Source organism: Aulonocara sp. 'chitande type north' Nkhata Bay, linkage group LG12 (genome assembly GCF_057382095.1).
Source record: "Aulonocara sp. 'chitande type north' Nkhata Bay isolate Kocher_YH1m ecotype deep benthic linkage group LG12, A_spYH_male_GT1.1, whole genome shotgun sequence".
NCBI classification, from domain to species: domain Eukaryota; kingdom Metazoa; phylum Chordata; class Actinopteri; order Cichliformes; family Cichlidae; genus Aulonocara; species Aulonocara sp. 'chitande type north' Nkhata Bay.
In genome coordinates, this window is record NC_141355.1 from 37,387,090 (window position 1) to 37,411,377 (window position 24,288).

General features: G+C 42.8%; 1 protein-coding gene across 8 annotated transcripts in view; it reads right to left on the bottom strand.

The window, feature by feature from the left end:
* Positions 1 to 3,289: 3,289 nt before the first annotated feature.
* wdfy3 (WD repeat and FYVE domain containing 3) overlaps positions 3,290 to 24,288 on the bottom strand; it is a 120,867-nt gene continuing 99,868 nt past the window's right edge. For all 8 annotated transcript variants that reach the window (XM_086315479.1, XM_086315480.1, XM_086315484.1 and 5 more), the window contains 24 exons: positions 19,875 to 20,043; positions 19,511 to 19,674; positions 17,339 to 17,487; positions 16,614 to 16,734; positions 16,069 to 16,154; positions 15,615 to 15,695; positions 15,394 to 15,448; positions 15,186 to 15,305; positions 14,936 to 15,053; positions 14,454 to 14,560; positions 13,853 to 14,006; positions 13,658 to 13,749; positions 13,357 to 13,569; positions 13,002 to 13,143; positions 12,676 to 12,830; positions 10,895 to 11,053; positions 10,290 to 10,469; positions 10,017 to 10,199; positions 9,606 to 9,699; positions 9,338 to 9,481; positions 7,894 to 8,121; positions 7,622 to 7,733; positions 7,223 to 7,420; positions 3,290 to 6,530 (listed from right to left, as the gene is read on the bottom strand). In XM_086315479.1, coding sequence (XP_086171605.1) covers positions 6,410 to 6,530; positions 7,223 to 7,420; positions 7,622 to 7,733; positions 7,894 to 8,121; positions 9,338 to 9,481; positions 9,606 to 9,699; positions 10,017 to 10,199; positions 10,290 to 10,469; positions 10,895 to 11,053; positions 12,676 to 12,830; positions 13,002 to 13,143; positions 13,357 to 13,569; positions 13,658 to 13,749; positions 13,853 to 14,006; positions 14,454 to 14,560; positions 14,936 to 15,053; positions 15,186 to 15,305; positions 15,394 to 15,448; positions 15,615 to 15,695; positions 16,069 to 16,154; positions 16,614 to 16,734; positions 17,339 to 17,487; positions 19,511 to 19,674; positions 19,875 to 20,043 — 3,345 coding nt within the window. In that variant the 3' untranslated portion in view covers positions 3,290 to 6,409. The remainder of the gene's footprint in view (positions 6,531 to 7,222; positions 7,421 to 7,621; positions 7,734 to 7,893; positions 8,122 to 9,337; positions 9,482 to 9,605; positions 9,700 to 10,016; positions 10,200 to 10,289; positions 10,470 to 10,894; positions 11,054 to 12,675; positions 12,831 to 13,001; positions 13,144 to 13,356; positions 13,570 to 13,657; positions 13,750 to 13,852; positions 14,007 to 14,453; positions 14,561 to 14,935; positions 15,054 to 15,185; positions 15,306 to 15,393; positions 15,449 to 15,614; positions 15,696 to 16,068; positions 16,155 to 16,613; positions 16,735 to 17,338; positions 17,488 to 19,510; positions 19,675 to 19,874; positions 20,044 to 24,288) is intronic.

Sequence of the window (24,288 nt, forward strand, 5' to 3'; positions counted from 1 at the left end):
ATAAAAACATATCCAAACATCCTAATGTTGTAGATTTTCGTTTTTTTAATCCTATATATCCATTTTCTTCCATTCATTCAATTAAGAGTTGGGCTGGAGCTGCTGACTGTCACAGGTAGAAAGGTTACCGGTCTGTCACAGGGCTAACACAGAGAGAAATCATTTACACTCACATTTACACCTACAGTCAGTTTAAAGTCACATTACCCTACAAGCTCTCTTTCCCTCCTTGGAGTTTATGTTTGTGATCCTCAAGCTCGGTTCCTCTACTAGCAGGGGTTTGATGATTCTGCACAGTTCCCACTCTTCTGTGCAGAGAAGTTCTGGAATCTGCTGGAGCCACTGCAGCTCCTAATGCTGCTGTAAACACCGGGACCACTTTAGACTTTATCTTCCACATCTGCTCCTTAAGCCCCTGGTCCTTCTCTTCCTTTCTTGTGCCTCTTCTTCCAGATATTTTTGTATTTTTCTTTGGACTTTCGGTCTTCTGTTATGTCAACATGAGTTCACCCAACACAGATCTGCCCAAACTGTTGTTTTTATACTGGATCTATTTCTAGTCAAAGATCCTCATTTTTTAACTTCAGAGCTCACTTTAGAAGCACAGATCAAAAAGATTGTCCAAAACTCTTTTTTTTTCTTTAATGAAATTAAATATCATATTTACAGTCAACTTGAGCACTCAAAGCACTCCATGGATTATATAGAATTACCTGCAGAAACCTATGGAAACTTTATGGGTGTTCAAGAAAAAGATAAGCAGACTCCAAAGTAAACCAAGCCTACACCCTGCATTTCATGTTTACCCCTGGAGAAATCCTAGTAGTACAAATATTAGCTGAAGTCAAACCTCGGAGAAGTATAAAAACCCTCACACAAAGCCTGTAGGTGACGCTCATTTAAAGTCGAGCCTTTATTTTGAAGTAAAAGCACCGAGACTTCCGTTGTGCGTTTGTCTGCCTTTACACAGGTCTGCTGCGGTGCCGCACGCTCTCTTTCTCTCTCTCTCTCTCTCAGTCAGTCCATAACGGGCTGACCAGCTCTGCCACATGCTGCGGTAATCTACGACCAGTGAGCACCGGGGTCCTCACTTAGACACACCCCTGCCTGCACTATTTTTGTGGAGACCCCCGCTGGTGTTATTTCCTCTGCTCAGTTCACTAAATGCACTCGGCACAACTTAAAACAAATATTTAAACACAAATCCCTTTTTTTTAAAAGTAATTTTAAAGTGCTGTTGGTTCGCTAAAAGAAACATTTTTTTCCGCCAATCACCGATTTCAGTAAAATAAAGCTCAGCACCGCAGTCAGTCCTGTTTAGTCTCGTTGTTATCCCGAACAAATCAAGTTAGTTTCACTCCCTCAGTCCCACTCAGGTCACCGTTTTAGCACCAGATCACAACAGCACGTTTACTTTCTATATTTTAACATGTATTAAAACTCTAATGCTCTTCTCAATCCTTTAATCACAATTCTTATCATCACAAGCAGAAAATTACGTAATTAATAAGAGATGCCATTAATTTATTTTTGCTCTACTGATGTTTTATTTGTTGAACTTGAAGCTTCATCAGCAGCTTAATTTTGAAAATGAATTTCTTTTAAATTATTTACAAGATATGGGCCAAGATCATGATTCAAAATGGGCCAGAAGAGGGAAAAAAGGCAATAGTGAGTACATTTAAAACCATATGGCTGTTTAATTACTTCAGATTCTTAACAGGAATAACAATAACCATTAGCAAAGTCAAATAATCTGATCACATTGAATCATTTATTTTTTATTATTTCACTGTTACTTTGACCTTATTTATTCTTTCCTTTATTCTAGGTGCTATTTATCAAGTTTAGGAGAGTGCAGTATAGCAATACAAGACTCAACTGACAGTCATGTAGACTTAATAAAGCTCTGCATCAAAGCTTCTGAGTGCCGCCTCTGCTGACAAATGTGACCAAATTGCAAAGACTAAAAGTCATCTAGTCGCAAGTCTAGTTCATATGTATTTTTTCTACCAACTTAGTTTTAGTTCTTAGTTTATGAGCAGCACTTGGCAACAGCGGGAAGGAAGAACTCCTCTTTTCCAGAACAGGAAAAGACCTCACCAAGAGGAAATGAACATAGCTCAGGCAGGCACTGCTGTTTGCTGTTCCTGGGGACTGAGAAGAGAAAAGAGAAGCATGGGGCGACCTTTGACATCAGACCGGACAAAACACAAATTAAAGGAGAGTAAACAGAACTGGAAAAAACACGGCAGCACATAAACACAGCACGAGTGAAAGGCTGGGAGTAAAGACATGCACTCAGTGTATCATGGGAATTTTTTTCAGTTTCTCCTGTCCAGGATTTGGCTCACACTGGCTCTCTAAGGCTACGTTCACACTGCAGGCGAAAGCGCATCAGATCCGACTTTTTTGACCCTATGCGACCCATATCCGGTCATGGTGTGACAGTGTGAACGGCACAAATCCGGTATTTTCAAATCCGATCTGGGTCACTTTGGTATGTGGTGCTGAATCCGATACATATCTGATGTTTTAGAAAGCGACTGCTGTTTGAACGGTCCTGTCGCATTAAATCCGTCTTTTACATCACTGACACAAGACAGACGCCAATTATCCGCGCCGGAGAAGACATCGTGAACGCTTCCTGGCCATCCAGCGTAGATGTTAGTGAAAGTGTTGGGAAGACAACGTTGGAGAAACGTGAACATTTTATTTGTACTGTATAATCTGCAGATTCTGACAGAAATCTGCAACTATCCTTTGAAGCACCGCTCCTCTAAAACAGCAATAAGGGTCATTATTAGGTCAAATGTAAAAAACAAAATAACTTTATAACTTAAAGCAAAATTGGGAAACATAAAGTCTGAAACAAGTCTTTATATTAAGGCCATCAGTCAAACAATACGGTTTGGTCTGGGTCTAAACAGAGTGCGTTGTGTGTGACGTCTTCTTTTGCGCATGCGGCCGCTTTGAGCGTTCACACTAGAGCGCGTTTGCTGTCACTTTTTATTTGTAGTGTGAACGAGCAGACAAAAAAAAATTGGATTTGATCAAAAAATCGGAATTGAGCTTTAAGACCTGCAGTGTGAACGTAGCCTAATACATGACCATATTAGGCATATCCTCTCCCTCTGACATCACACAGAACCAAAAGTAGAAAAAGAAAAACCTGACTGATCTGTCTAACCTCTGTGAAAGTAGCGTGTCATGGATGCGTAGGGTCATTAAATCTTTTAAATGTTAAGAAGCTCAGACGTTGCTGTAACTTAGAAACGAAGCAAATGCCTTTGGTGGGAAACAGCAATTTTTTATTGAAATGAAATGAAAAAGAATAAGTACCAGATCTATTGCATTATTGTAACATTTTGGGACGGGGAGGTTACTCTACTGTGGGTTTTTTCTCTCGTAGGATGTAGTGAACACAAATATACAAGGAACATTCAGCTATTACAGATTGCACACCAGATACTGTAGTAACGCAGTCTAATACAAGACCACCAAAATAATCCAGATTTCTCCTTTTTTTTTTTCCCTTTCTTTTTTTGCTTTCGATTAATCCTTAATTATTTTTTCCCCCATAAAGAGTACAAAAGTCCACCCAGAGTCGGGGTCATGATCTGCGGCTTTGTACACAAACCTGTCGCTCGGTATGACCGGTCAAACAATGCCTCAAAGAAAAACAAAAAAAGAATAAATCCAGCAAAAAAGAGAGATAATCTAATGCCAAACATGTACAATGCACTGACACAGAAAGTCAGCTGTGTTAATAGACATGCAACAAGTAACAAAACTTGCTGAAATCACAATAATTATATATAAAAGAAAATCTAAACCCAGTTATAATTGCATAAATACTTTGTACAGTTCATTTATCCGCTGTGAAATGCACCTTTCAGTTAAAACGAAAATCTGCATTCGATAAAAACTTGACTGTTTTTTTCCTCTTTTTGTACACGTGAAGGTGCAAAAGGAATCCTCGATTGATAGAAGCCGACTCGGCCGTTTCAGCTGGATGGCATGATTGCACGCTAAGTTACAGTACAGAAAGGCAGAATGATATAAAGGAGGACAATAACATGAGTGCATATTATTATTATTACAAGGAGCGGTGAGGGTGAACATTAAATGCCTGAAGACTTGTGGGACGTACAAAGAAAGAAAGAAAGCAGCTCTTGAATGCACAGTTTGCCCACAGAACCACAAACCGAGTGAGGGGAGAGGAGATGTGCGGTCTTTAACGCAGAAAGAGCCAAACATGGATTTGTGTTGTCAAAAGATCAAGTTACATTCAACAATATGAAAGCAGATAAAACCTCTGATATCGCTGTCTCAGCGGGGCAGAGAAACATGTTTTTATAGTGTTTGAACTCCTTTGAGTACTTCACATTCTGCCTTTTCAGATGAAATGAAGAATCAAGTCATTTTAATTTCTGGTCTCAAGTAATAAGATAACCATCGCTGCTCCCTGAGCCTGGTTCTGCTGAAGGTTTCTTCCGGTAAAAGGGAGTTTTTCCTTTCCACTTTCGCCAAGTTCTTGCTCACAGGGAGTCACATCTGATTGTTGGGGTTCTTTGGTCACTGTTAAAGTGACAGTCACTAATCTGATGGCACAAATGACACCCCATAGGTTTGAGTTTGTCCCGTGTTATGTTAGTGCAACAATCCAAGTCCTTTTACATTTAAACAGTTAAGCTGCAAATGAATTTAGACGTCTGAAAAACATTAAATTAATCAACTCTACAATCAAGTTAGATCAAGTCAAAAGGTTTATTAACGTCAAGAACTGAAGGGCACGAGGTTCATTTTATGCTCTCAGTCTAAAGTGTCACATCAAAATCCACTGCAGGAGCAACAAGGATGGAATATGAAGTCATAGCACTGATATAATGGTAGGAAAAGAAACCTACAGACTCGCTCTCCTGCAGCTTTACCCAACTGTAAAATATGCTAAAGAAAAGCGAAGCAAGAATACTCTGCAAGTCTGTCTGGCCTAGTCTTTACCTTTAAAGACAAAACACGCCAAGATTTATTAAAAGTCCAACGGCCTACGTGACTATTTACACCTCCTCCAACGTCCACATATACTCTGAAACATCTCTTTAAAAAGGTGCTTGGCTGCAGCTCCAGCGAGTGAGGATAACGAGTGTTGAGAGCTGCTGTGATAATGCCACAGGGGAGTAAAAATCCAGCAAATCCTCAATAGAAACCAACACTATAAATAAAAAAACAAAACACAGTTCATGAGGAAGTCCCTTTATAGTGTGCATTCAAGAAGCTGCTTTAAAGCTGTACGGTCAAAAAAGAAAGGACACGATGGACGCTAAATGTGCAGTTACGGGACGCATGTGCGTTACTTTTAACCTTTTTACACAAGATGAACCCGATTTTTTTCTCTCTCTTAATAACAAATTATAATAATGCAGAAGGAACCACAAAATGAAAGGAGTGATATGGTTCTAACAAGAAAGATCAAAGTCAAACTGAACACGATAAAGTTTGTAGTCTTCAGAAAGCAGCAGTAACTAAAATTAAAAAAAATAATCTCCAAATGGGAAAAAAGGACTGAACAGATGACATGTTAAAAATTAAACATCATAACTGACATGAGAAAACAGTTTGGCAATAAAAAAGAGGAAACGACAATCAGAGAGTCAACCTCTCTGTCCGCGTGGCGACGGTTTGACACTCAGAATAAATCACAGGTCTGTAAACAACAAAACGATCGGGAAATTATAAAGAAGTCATTTTGCATAACTAGACCCACTAGTACGGTCAACCCAGAGACATTAATTATGGACATTCATCTCCCTCCCTCCGTGTTACTCTCGCTGTGACTCGTGACGCAGACTACACACAATCGTTTTTCTGTTTTTTTAAAGCCAGGAGTGGTTAGTCACAACGCTATGTTACAGGCATTTCTTTTTACTTCATTGACCTTATCTTTTGTTCTGTGTTTGCTCCTTTTAGAGTTAAAAAGGCCGTGATACCTATTTACACTATCAACAAGTTTTTGTCTTTTATCATCCTGCTGTGAAAGCTGAAGGAGTTTTGCCTGTTTCTCGATCTCTAAGCAAAGATGGTGGATGACTGATTCGTGCGTGCTGCGTTTTTTCCCTCCGCTCCAGGTGAGTGCCGGTGGTAAAAGTGGGGACTGAGTTTCTTTCCATGTTCTTTGTGACCTGTTGTCCTCGTTCACATCCTTTCTCCTTTGCTGAGCTCCGCCGCCGTACTTGAGTCGCTCCCTCCTGCGACACCCTGTCAGTGCGGTACAGTGCACGTGGTTACTGAGGGTTTAAAGGGGAAGGAGTTTCGGGAGATGCAGAGGGAAGTCGGATAGAGGAATGAAATGCTTCCCGGGTCCTCAGGAGGGGCTTGTTTTGGGGCTGGCGGCGGGTGGACGTGGAGCTCAGTTTCTGCAGCCGTCCTCGACGCTTCGCTCATGCTGGAGGTTGTAATAACAGTTCTGACAAACACGCACAGGTGACGAGATCTTCAGCCGTTTGATCTCTGATTGGAAGCGACTGCACCTGTGACACGGGGGGAGATAAGGGGGAATTTCTTTCACAGTGCAGAAGAGAAATGAAGATGATGCTGAGTATTTTAACACATTCACTGACGTGAGCCATGATTTAAACCGTTAGAAACAAACAAACAACCCCAATAATCTTTTTTAAACTCACACAAAATCAGAGAATGAAATATTTTATTTGCATAAGATCTCAGAAACCTCAGAGAGGCCCAGAGACTTGACAGCAACCCCTTGGCAACCTCCAGCGGGTGATTGCTGGAGATAGTGAAACTTGGAAAAAGTGAGCTGCAAAATGCACAGCCTGTTGCTGTGCAATGGTAGCGTGCACAGCAAAAACACACAAAGGACCCCAGATCGAGCCTTGAGGAACACCAGAGCCAAAATCTGACAAGGCTGAGGTAAAAAAAAACGAAGTGCAATAAAAAAAAAAAACCTGTGTGGGTTAAAGCATGTAAGCACTGTTACTTCCATTAAAACTTCAAGAACTTTAATTAGAATTTATGTACTGGTAGTGTGCTGATACTGGTACCAGAAGAAATGGTAATGGTTAATTTTGCATCTCTGAAACTTACATTGAGTCTGGATATACTTATTTATACCTATAATGGTATTTTGTTCTGACACTTTCTGATATGACAATGACATATAAAAGCATGCTTAGGTGGAAAAACTGCAGAATAATGATCTTACTTCTGGCAGAAGAGCTGTCCGCAGTTCCTACAATGGTGGCGTCGCTCAGTAAGCGAGAAGCGAACCGTGCAGCCGGAGCAGCTGTCCACCACCTCGTCCTTCACCCAGTGGTCTGCTGCCGAACGGCCGGGCTGGTCGCTGACCGACCAGCTAAACACTCTGCCACGGCCGTCACCTACCAGGATTTTACTGTGGTCCCTGGAGAGAGGAAAGCCCAAAGCGGGAGGGAAGAAAGAGAAAAACAAAACAATTTCATATCTTATTTTCAAAAATATTTGCTTGGACTGAATAATATATTTTCAAAACAAGACATTCTTCAGATGTGCCAAAGGAATACGAGCGTTTACAAAAAGAAACTCATTTCCTGTTTGTCGGTTTGGTTCGACCCGGCTCTCTTACTTGGAGATGGCGAGGGAAGTGATCTCGGCTGGGTGAGCGTTGTCCTTGCGATCAAAAGCCGTGTGCATGGTGAGCTTACTCCGGAAGACCAGCTGGCGCTCCCATCTGTAGCCTGTGAACGCACAAAAACAAACACTTAACTAGCAACATTTTAACGTGAGTCATTAGATCAGCAGACTAATCCTATCTATTTGTCGTCTCCCCTTCAATGGCAGAATAATCACTTAGAACATGAAAACACAGCGTGGTTTTTGCAGCTGCTGGACACCCACCTGCCCTGAGCTGGTTATATGTCCGTGCCTCCATGGTGGAGGGATGCAGCGGCTGAGGCACTGAGCCCTGGCCTGAGTGAGCTGGGTGAGCACCTTTAGTTTGGCCCTCAGAGTAATTTACAAACACGAATCCGTCCTTCTCGTCGATGCTGAGGGTGTCTGACCAGCGGTGAGAATCGTCAGAGCCGCTGTCCATCGACCAAGATGCTCCTGCTCGGGCCGACGGACCTTAAGGGTATTAATCAATGGAAAATTAGCAGGAACAATAACTTTTATCAAACTAAGGTTCTTATATTAACAAGTAAAAACAAACATCAGTGTTGGTAATCTACAGGGGTCGTATTATTGCTCTATTTCTATGACCAGAGATTCTGGATTCGATGTTTCAGCCTCACAGCGGAGCCGCTGCTGATCTCACGCTCTTCAGGAAGTGAGCATCAGAGCGCAGCAGCTAATGAGAGCAACGCAGCACATGCTGCTCACCACAGTTCAGCTGACACCGATGATAAGATTTAAGTTTTAGTTTTTTGCTCTTGCCTGACAACAGAAACTGAGATATCTTTCAATCTGAATGTCCTCATTGACTGATTTCAGTCTGACTGACATAGACAATGGAGGGCAAAACGCTGCTACGCCTTTAACAATAGTGCGAGCTGTTCACTCCAGTAGCAAACAAGTGAACATGTGTTGTGCTTTGCTTACACGTAAGATAATTTTAGTGTTAGTTCTGGATCTGAATGTGTGCTCATTCAGATTTTAACACAGCTGGTCTGTGCTCAGGGAGGTTTGTTCACCAGCTGGGAGCTGTACTAATCCAGCTTTCTTCCTCATCTACAGAGATGTGAAGACCTTTCTCATGTTTTGGGGCCATGCACAGCTGGTCCTTCCATCTAAAAACCAGAATGTTATTAGCACAGTAGCTCATCCAGCTGACGCCCATCAAAATTCACAGGTTATTGTCGGTAAAATGACAATTGTGACCTTGACTTTGAGCACAACGACCCATTAGGTGATCAGTGTGTGTTTGTTGAATGACCTTCTGTAAAATACTGCAGGAAGAGTAGCAATTTTTGCGGACGGACAAATGGATGACAGACAGCTCAGCATCGCAAAAGCTCATTGGTTCTTTGGCTGAAGTGGTGTGTAAAAAAATTGCTCTACACAACCTGTCATCCACCCATTCACACACACATTGACACACTGGTGATGGCAGCTACATTGTAGCCACAGCCCTGGTGCACTGACAGAGGCGAGGCTGCCGGACACTGGCGCCACCAGGCCCTCTGACCACCACCAGTAGGCAACGGGTGAAGTGTCTCGCTCAAGGACACAACGACCGAGACTGTCGGGGCTCGAACCGGCAACCTTCCGATTACAAGGCGAACTCCCAACTCTTGAGCGATCGTCACAATCGCCCCATGAACACGAACTTATATCTAAGTACCTCTGGGTCTGTGGACGGTGCTACCCGGCTGGCTGCCTCCACCTGTCGAGGGGTTGCGTGGCGCTCTGGGCTCTTGGCTCAGACTGGGCTCGTCTGCATCCGACTCACTGCTGTCATCATCACCATTGTGACTCTCACCGCCCTCTGTGAGACCAAGATAAGTTTGTACCTTTCTACATTTTTTATAGTGACATGCATTGTGTGATTTGTGTTCTGATGATTCAATCTAGCAGCTCCAATGAGCTCATTTATTTCTATTAGGACTCACCAATCTTCTCGTCAGCGCAGCAGTCAGGCACATCTGGCTCTACAGGCTCAGGAGCAGGTGTTTCTGGTACCTGGAGGAACTCCATTCTCCAAAACTGTGAGATTTAGCACAAGGAATACTTTTATAGAATAGAATAAAATAGAATAGCTCTTTATTGTCATTGTTGCAAAAACAATGAAAGGCAGTTTGGCATCTCTTCATGTGTGTGAAGTACACAATAGTGTAAGTGTTTACACAATAACACAGACAATATTTAATATTTTTAGAGTTAAAAAGTGAAAAAAATGACAAGCGTTCTGTCGTTATAATGCTCGACTGTTACTCATTTTATAACAGCACAGAAAACACGTGTTTGAGTTGTAACAAGCGACTAATAAACTTAAAGAGGGATGTGTATCCACGCGAGCTCACCCTCACAACGCCGTCTGAGTGCCCGGTGACAATGACGTTCTGCGTGTCCCACTCGTTCATCTCCGACACGCAGCAGCAGAGGATCTGCTGGCTGCGGCCAGTGAAGGTGTTGGCGCTGGCGATGGGGCTGCCGTTGATGCTCCACACGTGAATGTAGGTGCCCGCGCAGGACACGATGTCCCCCTGTGCAAACACAAACACACGTCGTGTCGTAAACGATCCAAACTACACCCACAGTTTCTCTGTTCCACGTGTGACGGAGGACAAACTTACCGTCAGCTCATTGATGCACAGAGCCGAGACGGGCGCTCGGTGCCCCCTGAGCTGCGTGACGAAGGAGAGCTTGTTGAGGTCCCAGATGATGCAAGTTCGATCCCGTGAGCCGCTGACGACAATGTGGTACGCCGAAGACGCCGTCAGACACGTCACGGCGTCCGTGTGGCCAAGCAGCGCCTAAGATATCACACGACACGGGAGACGCAATGGCATCAAGAAACTTAAACACCTTAACATGCAGGATTTCCTCGTTTCATTAGTGTGCGGGGAGATTAAAGTCTGCAGATTAACGTTTGTGCTGAATGAACTCAGCAGAAACACGAACCCATCAAACTAATTTCATGGGTCAAACTAATTAAACCCTACAAGGATTAAGCTGTCATTGATGAACTTTGGCAGTCACAGGAGAAACAGTCCACTATCCTTCCTCTGAAGCACACCGTGTTCAGCTTTGACCTAGCCTTCTGATTGGTTGGACCTCGCACAGTTGAGAGTGCTGCCAGGTTTCTATAAATGTTTTCTGCTTTAGGATAATTTAAAGTTTGATGACTGAAGTGCAGCTGCTGCACGAACCTGCACTGCGTCTCTTTGTGTTCATTTACCTGTTTGAGCGTAAGTGACTTTGCCCTCTCCTTTGAGGTTCCCGTCTCCCACACACAGATGGCGGTGCTGGTGCCGCCGGTGATAACCAGCTTTGGGTTTGGACATATGGCACAGAAGATCTGGCCCCACTCTGACAGACACTCGTACACCACCAGCGCCTGAAACAAGATGGAGCATTCAAATCCGTTTGTGGAAAACTGAAAAGATCCACGACAGTAACAGCTTCTGTTCTCGGGACTGTTATCTTCAAGCTTTCCATTCATTGGTTATTCATTCTGATGCATTTAAACAAGAGGCATCAATTGAGTCAGGTGAAGCTGAGTATTTGTAATGATGTAGGCGGCTGTAAGAGAGGAAGGACACCTCCCAATTATCTATCACGACACCGTCTGGGGTCTAGACAAATACTCTTGCAGACACGCAGCAACGAGGCAACAAACTGAGAAAACAGGCAGGAGAAAACCAGCTGCAAACCCCAGCTGGGGTCAGACATGAAAAGGTGCTTCTGAGCATGAGAAAGTGTCACCAAATTAAAATCTAAATCTGTTTCAGCTTGAAGAACGTCTTCTTTCTAGCTGCCAGCAGGAAAACAGAATATATACAGTACAAATCAGATGTAGCTTTAGTGATTTAAAAGCTTCTTTAATGGCTGCAGATCTCATGTAAAATGCATTTTTAGTGAAACACCAGCAGGGGGAAACGGTGCCTTTACTTTTTTCCACGTTTACTAGGAATCCTCAAGGTGAAACGAGTAGCAAACACGTACAGTGGCTCATTTTTAAATTAGGTGAACTTAATCCACAATTACTGAGAAAAGAAGTCGGCAAACACAACATCTGTAAAAGGATGGGGGTCACTAAAAGTATGGGAAAGGGATCTAGGGCGTACAATGGATGAAGATACATGGGATTCTATATTGTCGAACAATGGATTATACATTAGGGAAGCCAGGGGAAAATTTATTCAATACAAAATTCTTAACAGATACTATTATACTCCTTCAAGGCTGTATAGAATGGGGATTGGTAGAGATGACTTGTGTTGGAAATGCCAACAAGCCAAAGGTACTCTGATACATGCCCTCCGGGAATGCCCACTGGTTTTTCCAGTTTGGAACACTGTACTGAATTATTTGCAGGGGGGGACACTTTGTAACCTACCCAGATCACCTAAATTATGTTTACTAGGAGACAAAGGAGAGGTGCCGCAATTAAGTAAACACCAGTTTAGAGTGTTAAGTACTGCATTGGTAACATGTGCCCGTGTCATTTTGGAACACTGGAAGGACTCTCATATTCCAACGCTTAAAATGTGGAAAGACAGAATGATTGGGAATGTTGCATGCGAAAAGATGCTGGGAAAAATACATCATGTGACAGAAGCTGCGCTGGAACAGTGGGACAATTTTTGCACCTACATGTCTACCTGACTTGGACATTTGAGTTTAATACAACATATGTTAAAACCTCACTTGTTTTGTTTTGTTTCGTTGTGTTTTTTTGTTGTTGTTTGTTTGTTTTTTATTTTTATTTATTTATTATTATTATTTTTTTAGTTATTTATTTTGTTTGTTTGTTTTTGTTTGTTTGCTTCTTGCGTTTGGTTGTTGCATCTCTGTATTTGCTGTTATAAAATGCAAAATCTAATAAATACTTGAATTATAAAAAAAAAAAGGATGGGGGTCACTCACACATAGAGACTACATCCTGGAGATAAAAAGGTGTTTGAGTAGTTTAAACCTATGAGGAACTGGCTGTCAGGATAACTTCTCACTACTGACCTTGTCGGAGTCATAGTTAGCCAGGCGGCAGCTGAGATCGGCGTAACCCCAGGCAAAGGTCTTGCTCCAGGTGGGAGGAACCAGAACTTTGTTTTGCTCTACAGCGAGGATGCCCTTGTCAGTGGGCACAATCTGTCCCACAGGGTCTTTCAGCTCTGGAAAACAACGCGCACGCACGAAGAAGTGTGAATTTAAAGGAGTTACACACCTTGTATTCGCAAACAGACCCCACGAAGCTTTGTTTACACAGCAATCAGTAGCGCATGCATCCTGTTTACGGAGCAACACTGTGAGCAATTAATTGACCGCATGATGTGCGTGCGTACCTTTAACTGGTGCAAGAGAAGGTCTGAGATTGTCCAAGTGATGGAAGAAGATCTTGTCGCTGTTGGAGCTCGGAGGAACGCCGGCAACGTCGCCGTTGGCTTTACTGCGTACCCGTTTAGGAGGGTGGGGCTTCTTGAACAGCTGAAACACAAACATCAACGACCAATGATTCGACAGCGATATTTCAACATCTACTGAAACCCAGTTAAAGGCAAGAAACCAACCGTAGTATACAGCACGTTAAATGAGTCTGTAATGCATCAATGTTTGTAATGTAACAGGAACCAGATCAGGTAAAATAAGAGGATCCACCCTCCTTAGAAAAGGGTTAAAATGAACACGCTTCTGTCTGACCTGTTTGGGGATTTGTCCGAAGTTGTTGATGAAGCCGATGGTGGCCGTCTCTTTGAGCGGGTCGTTGATGTTGTAGATGTCCACCTGACCCTCGTAGAAGAGGTGGTGGAAGACGTTGACCGCCTCCACAGCCGGAGGGCCCTGCTGCTTGTAGCCGAAAATCAGGTCGATCCATTCGTGGAGGTGGGCCGATACGTAGTCGCACTCCAACGCCTGCAGCCGGGACAGAGGACGCGTCGACCGTGAGGGCGGATTCAAAATCACTCAGAGTAAAACCAGCCAAGAAGAGCTGATCTCCTACCTCTCTGTGGACTCTGATGAACTCCCGGGGGTCGCCCTTAGCCCAGGTTGGGAGAATGACGTCACCCAGTTTGGTCCCATTCTGCTTGGCACCTGGTGCATGAAAAGCAAAAGAAAAAGCATTAATAACAAAGCAGTGAACGATCCCAGTCAGTTTTTAAACAGTGCTTCGATCAGCTGTGACTCTGATACTGACCCAGGTCAAAGTTATTGGAGTTTAGCAGGAACTCGGGCAGATAGAAGAACTCCGGGATGAGCTCCTTGACGTCGGCCATGTTGTGTTTGGAAGCAGAGAGCCAGGCTTCACGAACGCTGTGGAACATCCTGTCAGCCAGGTCGAAGTGTCCTCCCTGTTATTCACACAAAGACACACTTTAGCCCCCAAAAAGAATTATTTCTATGAATTAAAAGTAGAGAAGGCACAACTCCCAGGAAATGCAAAGAGAGCCCAGCAAACAAAAAAATAACAATACCAGTACTGTGTTATTAATGTGGTTTCACTGTCCTCTGGAGTTTTCTGACTTGCTCTTTTATGGGGCATAACAAGATAAACAAAAAGAGGGGAACTAAGACATTTAGCTTTTTCTATATAAAGTTGGAAATAAAGTTGAATTAAACAAATAAAATAGAACTTATAATGAAAGACTTGATTCTGCAAAATATGTAAAAAAAATATAAGTAAATCAAATGTAACTATATATAACTTTTAAAAACCCCTCCTGGAATAGAGGGTTGGAGTTGTATTACATGTTTTAGTTTTCAAGCTGAACTGTCAGTAGAGTCGAAACTCGTCAAACCTGAAGTCTGAGGAAAATCTGTGTGAAGGGCTCCATCCGGACCAGGTAGGAGGCCACAATCATGGCTGACGAGTAGTGAGTGCCGTAGTGGTACGCCGGGGTTTCACCTGGCAAGGCAAAAAGAGCTTAATGATATAGACCAGTACCGTGTATTTTTTTAATTTCATATTTAGTACAGAAATAAATCTAAATAAATGTTATACATGACTCCAACAAAAAATATGCTGGTGCAGGAAGCATCACACATTCAGGAGCTGGCAGGTTACAGTCTAATCCCACTGGGTCTGAGACAGTCGTCACCCACCCGTCTGCTGGGTGGGTGACGACAGCTCAGGTTCAGTTCACTCTGCATGTTTTTTCTGGGCCTCTCCTGTAGGCAGGAGGACCCACATAGCGAGTTTGTGGTACTAAAAGTCTGTAGATGATATTAACACACATATCTGCTCACAGAGAAACGTTATCTGATGGTCTCCTTTCCTTACCGTTGGGGTCTTCCCAGTCCTTGTACCGCTTCTTGTACTGCGTTAGCCGGGTGTCAGTCTGGGCGCCCATCGGCTTGGCGAGGTTACGAAATGTCTTTGGGTTGGTGAGGTCCAGCTCCTGGTGACCAAAAGCAACCCAAACATCATGAAATCACCGCACTGCCCCCGGTGGCATTCATATCAAAACTGGGGTATTTTCTGTTGTGGACACGGAAACATTAAAACAGCAGCAGATAAAATCTTCAGGCACCTCTGAGTCGTAATCGGCCAGGATCCAGGGGAACACCGGATACTGCATCAGGTCGTTGTAGGAGCGTCCGGCCAGGGTGTTCAGATGCATCAGGTACTGGAAGTTACTGATCTCTCCTCGCTACAGAACAAATGCACACAAACACATGTTGTTGAGCCGTGTGCTTTACTTCAAATCTGAAGTCAGACTAACAAATTCAGGTTCTTACCTCCCATCTCTGAGTCACTGACTTCTCACCAACCAGCGTGCTGAGAAGTCCAGATCTGACACAAACCAGGACAGAGAGGATGAGTCGTTTAAACAGCTCAGTGGACTTTTATTAATCATGCACTCGTGATTTTACGTTTGTAGAGTCATTGTGTTGAGACTTAACTACAGAGGTCAGAATCTATTATTTATAAAAATGATATGATGTGAAGGTGGATGTACCCTTGTTCCACGCTGGTGTTGGGTCTCTGGCCTGAAACGGACTCAGAGCTGTCAGCCAGCGAGGGCACCACCGCCAAGAACCTAGAAGAATCAAACACCACCTATTAATGTCTTTACAGCGCACAGAGACTCATGCAACCTGACAACAACGGTGATATACCGGCATTACAGGGAGAGAAAAAAAGCTTTATATGAGCAGCAACATCAATCTCGGCAAAATCCTTCTCCTCAACAGAGATCACGACAACAGACTGAATCACAGCTGATCACTGCTCTCCAGTAGAACCAGATTATCACTGAAAATAACTCCACCCTGACAACAACTCCTAAAACAGTAAGAAATGATCACTTGCAGCGTGTGAGTGTTGAAAAGAGCACAAAATGACAAGTTTAATTAAACTCTGTGATTGAAATGTGAGTCAAGAAGCTGCTGCTTTACATATGTATTCAGTACCTTTGGTAAACCTTGTTGCGAACTCCTTTCTGGAAGGCTAGCAAGTAGTTTCTCCCATCCGCTGAAAAGACTTCCACTGCCATGGGCTGAAAGAAGACGATGGCATACATGAGAGTCAGGAAAAAATGTGAATAAATAGCCCAAAACGTTTACAGATGATCTATCATCATCATTTCCAGCTCCATATTTTTACTTTTGGACTCAGAGAGTAGTTCTGCATGATTCACTGTTCAAAATGATCCTAATTTATCTAACACCAGCCCATAAACTCACTTTAGCTCCTTCTACTTTCCCTTTAAGCCAGATTCCTTCTGTTTGCCTGCACTTATTAAATGACATCATACAGAGCCAAGAGTAGAAAAAAACCTTGAAAAGCCATGTTTAATAGAAGCATCCAGCTCTGTTATAGTATAAAAGACAGAAAAAAGGAAAAACAAAGTAAGTTCCCTATAAACTACTCAACTTAATTATCCTGTCAGTTCCTATATTAAAAGAAAGCATGTAATGGTGCATGCAGTGTGTGTGCGAGACACGTGCATGCTGACCTGCAGCAGGTAGCGCCTCTTGTGAACCTCCTTAATGTCTTCGTAGGCAAAGATGCTGCAGGTTCTCTTTAACTGGCTCTGTCCTTGTCTCGCTCCTCTGGGGATGATGGCCTCGTGCATACTGGAGAAAAAACACACAACCCACTCAAGAGAAGATCCACTCAAAATTTTAATCCCCTGTTTGCGGTGGGTACATTCCCGTGACATGGCTGAGAATGAATAAACACATACATCCGTAATGGATCAAACTAGCTGGTAGTGCATCTTTAAATCACTCCAAAAACTTCAAAGTTGAGTTGAAATCAAAAAAGCATTCAGCTAACAAAAGAGCGTGTCTTGAATAAATCATCAGCTAATTGGCGTATGATTTCAGCTCTGTGCTGGTACAGGACAGTGGGGAAGCTTAGGGGGGGGTAAAAACACCAAAACAACCCGAGGGACACACCACAAAGTCTGGGAGACATCTGCTCCTTTTTCCCTTTTTTGGTTATTTTCCAGCAGCATCTCAAAGGAACGGGCTGAGCAAGTTCCACAAAACAATAAATATGAGAAGAGCTTTGCGGACTTTCACAGCGCATGCTCCATCGGCAGCATTACATCATCCCAGCAGCAGAAATTTCCACTGCAGCGTCCACGGGAATGATGTCATCCTTTATTCAGAGAAAGAAAGTGCCGATCCCGCGTCCCCCGTCAGGTGAGGGACGGATACAGAGGCGTGAACCTACTTGGGTGGCAGCGTGTCGATGTCCCTGATCTCCCTGGACACGGTCATGGTGTAGCCGTCGATGACGTAGAAGTGCTCCTTCCCAAACAGCAGCAGACCCTCGCTGGTGTCGAGACCCTGCACTCTGGCACAGCGGTACATGTGCTGAATCTGGAACGCACAACAGCTAATTAGCTAAAGTTTAGAGAGGTCAATTACACAAAGGAAAGCCCCCCAGCTGAATTTCCTCTGAACATGGAACAAGTAAATGAGTGTACTTTCTCCACTGGAGAAGTAGCTTTGAGTAAAACCTCTGATCAAATGCTCCACCTGAGCAGAAACACTACAGTCATTTAGAGGCACGTGAGCCCAGAAAGCTAATAATTAATCTTTCTTGTAAAAACTGACAAAACATCTCGAAAGCGCAACTCAGGGACGTGTAAAGGTGATACAGGTACGTCATGATCAGACCAACCTCTTCTTAAAAAGCTTTGATTCACTAATTTTTCCTTTTGAAATGTCACAAATATCTGGTTACATTTTTATTTTGCTTGTTTAATGCAGGTCTTATTATTTGACAGACAGTATAGAGAGAAACTCGCTTTTTGATTGGGCAGCAAAGACGACTTCTCCGGCTGCAAAGAGACCAGTTTGTATTGGAGTCTCTGAACAGGCTGCCCTACTCTGTGACCTCAGCGAGCACTTTTCCTGATTGGATAACAAATCGTCAGTAAGAAGTCTCAAAATGCCAAGATGACCGATGCGTCAGCGGCTAAGCCCATCTTTTATACACAGTCTTCGTCCAGCACTCCAAGACACGGACTCTGTGACCTCCTCGACTTAGCTCGTCAATGTGTTTACCATCTCTGTTCCTGGAATTTTAAAATGCAGGTCACAGAATTACCGATATGCCCGGCTATAAATAAACTTCAACGCTAGGAAACAATACGTCGAGGTAGCACATGCATTTACGCTTGTTCTCCTTGACAAGAAATACTACATAAAACAATCCTGCACAAGTGTCACTCCTGTGGGAATGATCCTTGGTCTCACAATATTTCAGTAACATCAAGCAGGGAGTTTAAAGCTTTAACAGATGCCTTCTTACTTTAAGGTTAACAAAAAACAAAACAAAACAATAATTTGCGATGAAAATAGATGAAAATGTCATGTGCCTGAAAGTAAAGCTGATTCATCCAACTATGTATGCTTATATATACTTAAATATATCTTAAAAACTACAAGTCCCAGGAATAATTTTGTAGTGTGCTCACAGACTGTATATAAAAGACGGCGGTAGCCACCGTCACATCATCTTGGTGTTTTCAAACTGGATAACGATGAGTGAGATCTGCCTGAGAAACGTGGCAGTGAGAGGGCAGTCATTCACCAGGTGGGCATGCCCTAAATCCTAACCTGCTTTATCATCTACTTCACTCTAAAAGGAACCATAGTTCATGAAGTAAACTCAATATTAAGGTGCTGCTGAGGTATTAGCAAACACGAGTCTATAGAGCTATACATTCACACTTGTTTTTGGACCAGGGAGGCTGCCCCCTGCTGTCCATCAGGAAGAATGCAGGTTCAAGGCACTTTTCAGACCTGGAGGTTATATCTTTTATACTGTGTGTGCGTGTGTGTGTGTGTGTGTGTGTGTGTGTGTGTGTGTGTGTGTGTGTGTGTGTGTGTGTGTGTGTGTGTTGTTTAAAAGGTCTTTTTATCAGATGAGATCCTGGGACTGGACACGCAGTGCAATACCTCATCACATAAATAAAGTCAATAACAGAGGACGTGAAACTTGAAATCTAAAACTTTAGAAATCTAAGATGCAGTTTGCTCGTGTGTGACTGTAAAGCAAAGGAATTGGAAAGACAACCAGAGTTCTCTGTCACACGCTGCCAACTAGCCAAAGCGAAAAAATCTGACTGCTGCAGCAAGATTAGATGTTCCTGCACAAACTGGAGAAATGGGAAAACATGTCCAGTCCAAACTCGCTAAAGACACCGTGTCACAATTCTGCAACAACTATGTGCAATCATTTGATGAATCGTCACAAAGTTCCCAGTCAATACTGAACAGTGTATTTGGCTGAAATGCGCCACCTGCAGCACAGGAATCGCTCAGGTGTAAAACACTATGATTCTACTACTATGTTAATTATCCAGTCATATCTATGTGCTTCCCTCGGACTGACCTTCTCTCCCTCCTCCAGGAGTCTCAGCAGGGACGTGTTGTCAGTCTTCTGCTCCTCTTCGGGGCCTCCTGACTCTAATAGCTGCTCCTGAAGCTGGTCCTGACTGTCCTCATCTGCACCGTCCGCTGTGGACCGAGACCTCTTCAGTGGAGCCTTCACCAGGCCTGAGGAGCACAGTGCAAACACAGTGTTACATACAGGCAACACCTCCTTACTTAAGATAGAAACGAATCAGCCCACAGAGAAGGACAGAACTCCTGAATCCATTCAGAAGATGAAACACTAGAAAGGAAGGCCAAATGAGGATTTCTCTGAATCTTACTCTACGTCTAACAGCATCAGTGCCACAGTGCCGTCTCTTTACCTTTGACTTTAGCGATGGTGTCCTCTCCGTGCTCCAGCTCTTGGTGCGTGGTCTCTCCCTCGGTGCTGTGCTCTACAGAGTGCTGGTACATGCCGGGGTTTCCGGACAGCAAACGCATGAAATACTCCTTACTGTCGTAGCTGATGGCGCGGCGGTAACGCAGAGGTTTCTGGGGAGGAGAGGAGGAGGTGAGACCATGTAGCACTGCATGACTCCACTTTGATTAGACTTAAAAAATTTGGCTTTGTCAGCGTCAAAACACATGATTCAGTTAGTTATTCTTCATCTTTATATTCTATGGATCAAAATAAAAGGTCGATATATTGACGATGCCTTGCACGGCTCCTGCGTGACGCTGCAAGAATTTCAGTGAGAGGAGCATCACACAGGGCAGAAACTTGCTGCAATAGCGCAGTGAAGTGGTGACGTGGTTCAGCCTGTGCTGTATTTCAGATTTCACACCCACAGGCAGCCTGCTTCATTCTTCCACTCCCAGAGTTAAAGCCAAATGCACTGGTACCATGTTATTCATGTTGTCACACCCTGTCCACAGACACACAGGTGGGCATTTGAATATCTGCCCGAGTCACCTTTGTGGTAGTTCCTGGTACTGCGCATCCCCTGGACCACATTTTGGCATGACCACAAAGTCTGGAGAGGCTAATTAAATGTAAAAAAAGAACATTTTTAGATTTTAATTGGGAGAAATATTTACAAGGTTTGAGTCCAAATTTGAGCCAAATTTCAACACCAGAACTTTTGCAAAGGAAGTTTATGTTTCCTTTTGTCAAAGCATTGATATGGCAGATTTATAGTTTTTTTGCTGTTTCTCTTCTAATTTTTTTATGTCACATCAATATGTAAAAAAGAAGAAAATAGTGGAAGAAATAATTGAAAAGTGTGTGTTTGGTCGAGTTTTATCATCCATTCAAAGTTAGTGGCTTCTTCTATTCCAACCATACGTACAACTACAGAGGGGCTAATTCAGCACCATTCATGTGAGATACACGACCAGCTTCACATTTAATGGTTTTTCTTTATTTTCATGATTATTTACATTCACATTCAAAGTTTTAGCAATTTTCTGGACTGACTGACCTTGAACTTCTTAAAGTAATGATGAACTGTTGTTTCTCTTTACTTAGCTGACTGGTTCCTGCCATAATATAAATTCTAACATTTGTCAAATAGGGACTTCTAGACGTCTGCACAACACGACTGATGGTACCAACTTCATTAAGAAGGCGAGAAACTCCACAAATGAAGCCTGACAGGCACAGCTGTGACGTGAAACCATTTCAGGTGACGACATCATGAAGCTCATTGAGAGAAAGTCGAGGGTTTGTAGAAGCAAAGGAAAGCGTGGCTACTTTGGGGAATCTTAAATATAAAACACATTTAAAGTTATTTATCAATTGTTTTCTTTGCTACATAATTGCATATATCTTGCTTCATATATTTGATGTCTTAAGTTTGTATCTACAGTGAAGAAAGTAGTAAAAATAAAGAAAAACCATTAAATGAGAAGGTGTGTCCAAAGTTTTCACTAGTAGTGAATATAAAAGACTGAAATTTTGACTTAATTTTCTATTTATTTTTTTTCACTGATTATTTTTTATTATATGTTACTAAAGAGGACAGGAAAGGACAGGAATGCTGGAATTTTACTGCAGAGCACTGAAAAATGTGTTTTTCTAGTTAAAGTTTAGCTTTTTCCTCCCTGATGTCCTTTCTCTTCTTTGTCCTCTCACACTCAACTGTGACGATCTGTTGGAGGTTTTTCCTGTTAAAAGGGAGTTCTTCTTTTCCACTGCCACCACACGCTGCTCATAGTGATGGTCTAACTGTTAGGGTTCTCTCTGTACTGTAGAGGCTGCGCCTCGCTATATAAAACAACTTGAGATGACTGTTGTTGTGAACTGGAACTGTCTAATGAGAAGTGAACTAAATTAAACCACGGGGTCATTAAATTAGCTTTATGTGTTTTTGGTTGTTCCTAACAAGAACATTTAAGTGGAATCAAATGGAAAAATCTTCAGTGTGGGGGGCGTGTCCTCCAATAATGGCCAAACAAGGCAGGCAAGCCAAAACAAATGAGCTCCAACGCTTAAAGTGAAAACGGCAAGCAATGGTATTCAAGTCCATGGCACAAGAACGGGGCTTTATCAAGCTGCAACTGCTCCTCGAGCATGATTAAATTATACATTAGCAACCAAGCCGCGGGGAATTTGGACTTAATTAAATTCTTTCCAGAAGGCATCAAAGGAGACTCTTCATAAAGTGTTCATGAACTCTTAATCTGAACTCCTAAAGGGCATCTTCAGGAACAGGGAGGTTTGTTTTTTTATGCGCGTAGTTTCCATTTGAGCACTGCTGGATGATTTCATCTTTTGAGGGTCACACCAAGCCAGTCAACTCAAAGCTTGAATGTTGAAACAGAAAAAAGTTAAAAAAAAAACAAAAAACTGGGAATCCCTGAAGCGTTCTCTGAATCTTCATGACCAAATAAATTATTGTGGAGTGGAGAGAGGCACCCGCGAGCAAACAGAGAGGAGGGATTATTTGTAGAGCAAACAAAGCTAAATGTGTCTCAGTGATAGGGAGAGTGAGCCACCGGCTGTGTCACTGCCTCACAGGGCAGCGATGAGCTCATCCTACAGCTCTATTTAAGGAGTGTTTGCTGCTCTGCAGGGGATTGGCTGAAGTTACAGACACCAAGAAGGACATTTTCAATTCAATTCAAAAAGAAACAAACTGGATTTCTTTGCCATGTTTTATTGAAAATGCTTAAAATACTTTCTTTGCCATGTGTTCAAACAAATGCTCGTGCCAGTCCAACTGTGAGATTCAGTTTCAGCCTCTTCTCTTTGATATTGTTTCACTTTGGCTGCATTTCATGCTGTCACAGTGTAGCTCACTGTGACTTTGGTGTCCTTTGTTATGCTTTCGGCTGCTTAGTTGACACACTTGTTGAATTTGTGGACATGGACTTGCACTACTGTCGGTGAACGTCTGGAAGTATGGGTGTTTTCACACCTATAGTTTATTCTGATCTGAATCAGTTGATCAGTTTGTAAACTTTTGGCTTTTCCCTGTTATTTTGTTTGTTTCCACACAGAGAAAAATTCAAACTACACACGAACCAAAACACTTCACTACAAACCAAGAAACCAAGTGAGAATGTTCAGTCTGTCTCATTCGCCAGATGTGTTTGGGGCGGGAGCAACAAAAGTAGAAACAGGAAAAGGTGCTGTGTTTGGGATTATTGGAGAACTTGCATTCATTTCATGGCTACTTGCTAACCTGCACGGACCTTTGCTTTGTAGAGGATGATGTGCAAACGTGACTACAGGAAGCTTTTTAGCTCAAACTTGCAAAGTACAACTGGTAGTTGGTTCAGATGGAAGTCGGATTATGTTCACATCACATCTTGGTGTGGTTGGTTTTCCACACCTGAATGTGATTTCTGTGTTTACAGACGAACTGCACCAAGGAGAAAAATGAACCAGTTTTTCATTTAAACCGACTAAACACCACAGATGTGAAAACACCCCGTGAGACATTTGAAATATTATAAATACAATATTGTGCTCATGTCATTGGACACATGTTACTGACATACAATTATAAACATCTGAGTATTTGACTGTAAATGAAGATACACTCTATGGACAAAGTTTGGGGCCACACCTCTTAATCTCTGGATATTAAGCACCCAGCTGTGATCCTACAGAGTTCACTGCATCTCAGTGGGATATTATCTACATCAGGGGTGGGAACTCAAGGCCTCGAGTGCCGGTGTCCTGCAGGTTTTAGATCTCACCCTGGGTCAACACATCTGAGTCACATGATTAGTTCATTTCCAGGCCTCTGGAGAACTTCAGGACATGTTGAGGAGGTCATTTAGCCATTTAGATCAGCTGTGTTGGATCAAGGACACATCTAAGACCTGCAGGACACCGGCCCTCGAGGCCTGGAGTTCCCCACCCCTGATCTACATCAATGGTGTCTGTGTGGAGAGGATCCCAGTAACTCCAAACCTGCTCAGGGAGCTTCATGGTATGGGTTTCCATGGCAGAGGCACGTGTAGTGTGTAGGTGCCCCAGGTCTTTTTGTGTATGTAAATGTAACCTTTGGATTTAAAAAGGGAAGAAAATGCTGACGTGCTTTAAACCAAGTATTTAAGTCTATTTAAAAAATGACTTTACTGCACATTTGATTTATGACCCCAACACTTTCTCGATAGTATTACAGTCAGTAGTTTGTTGACAGCGACAGTCTAAACGCTTAACCTCAGGCTTAAAAATAGAAACACAAACCATGGGCGACATTACGCTGGCTGGATGCCTCTCTTTACGGTATTGTCATATTTAATTTGCATCTCTGTCTCGTAATTAAACTGGAGAAAACTGAG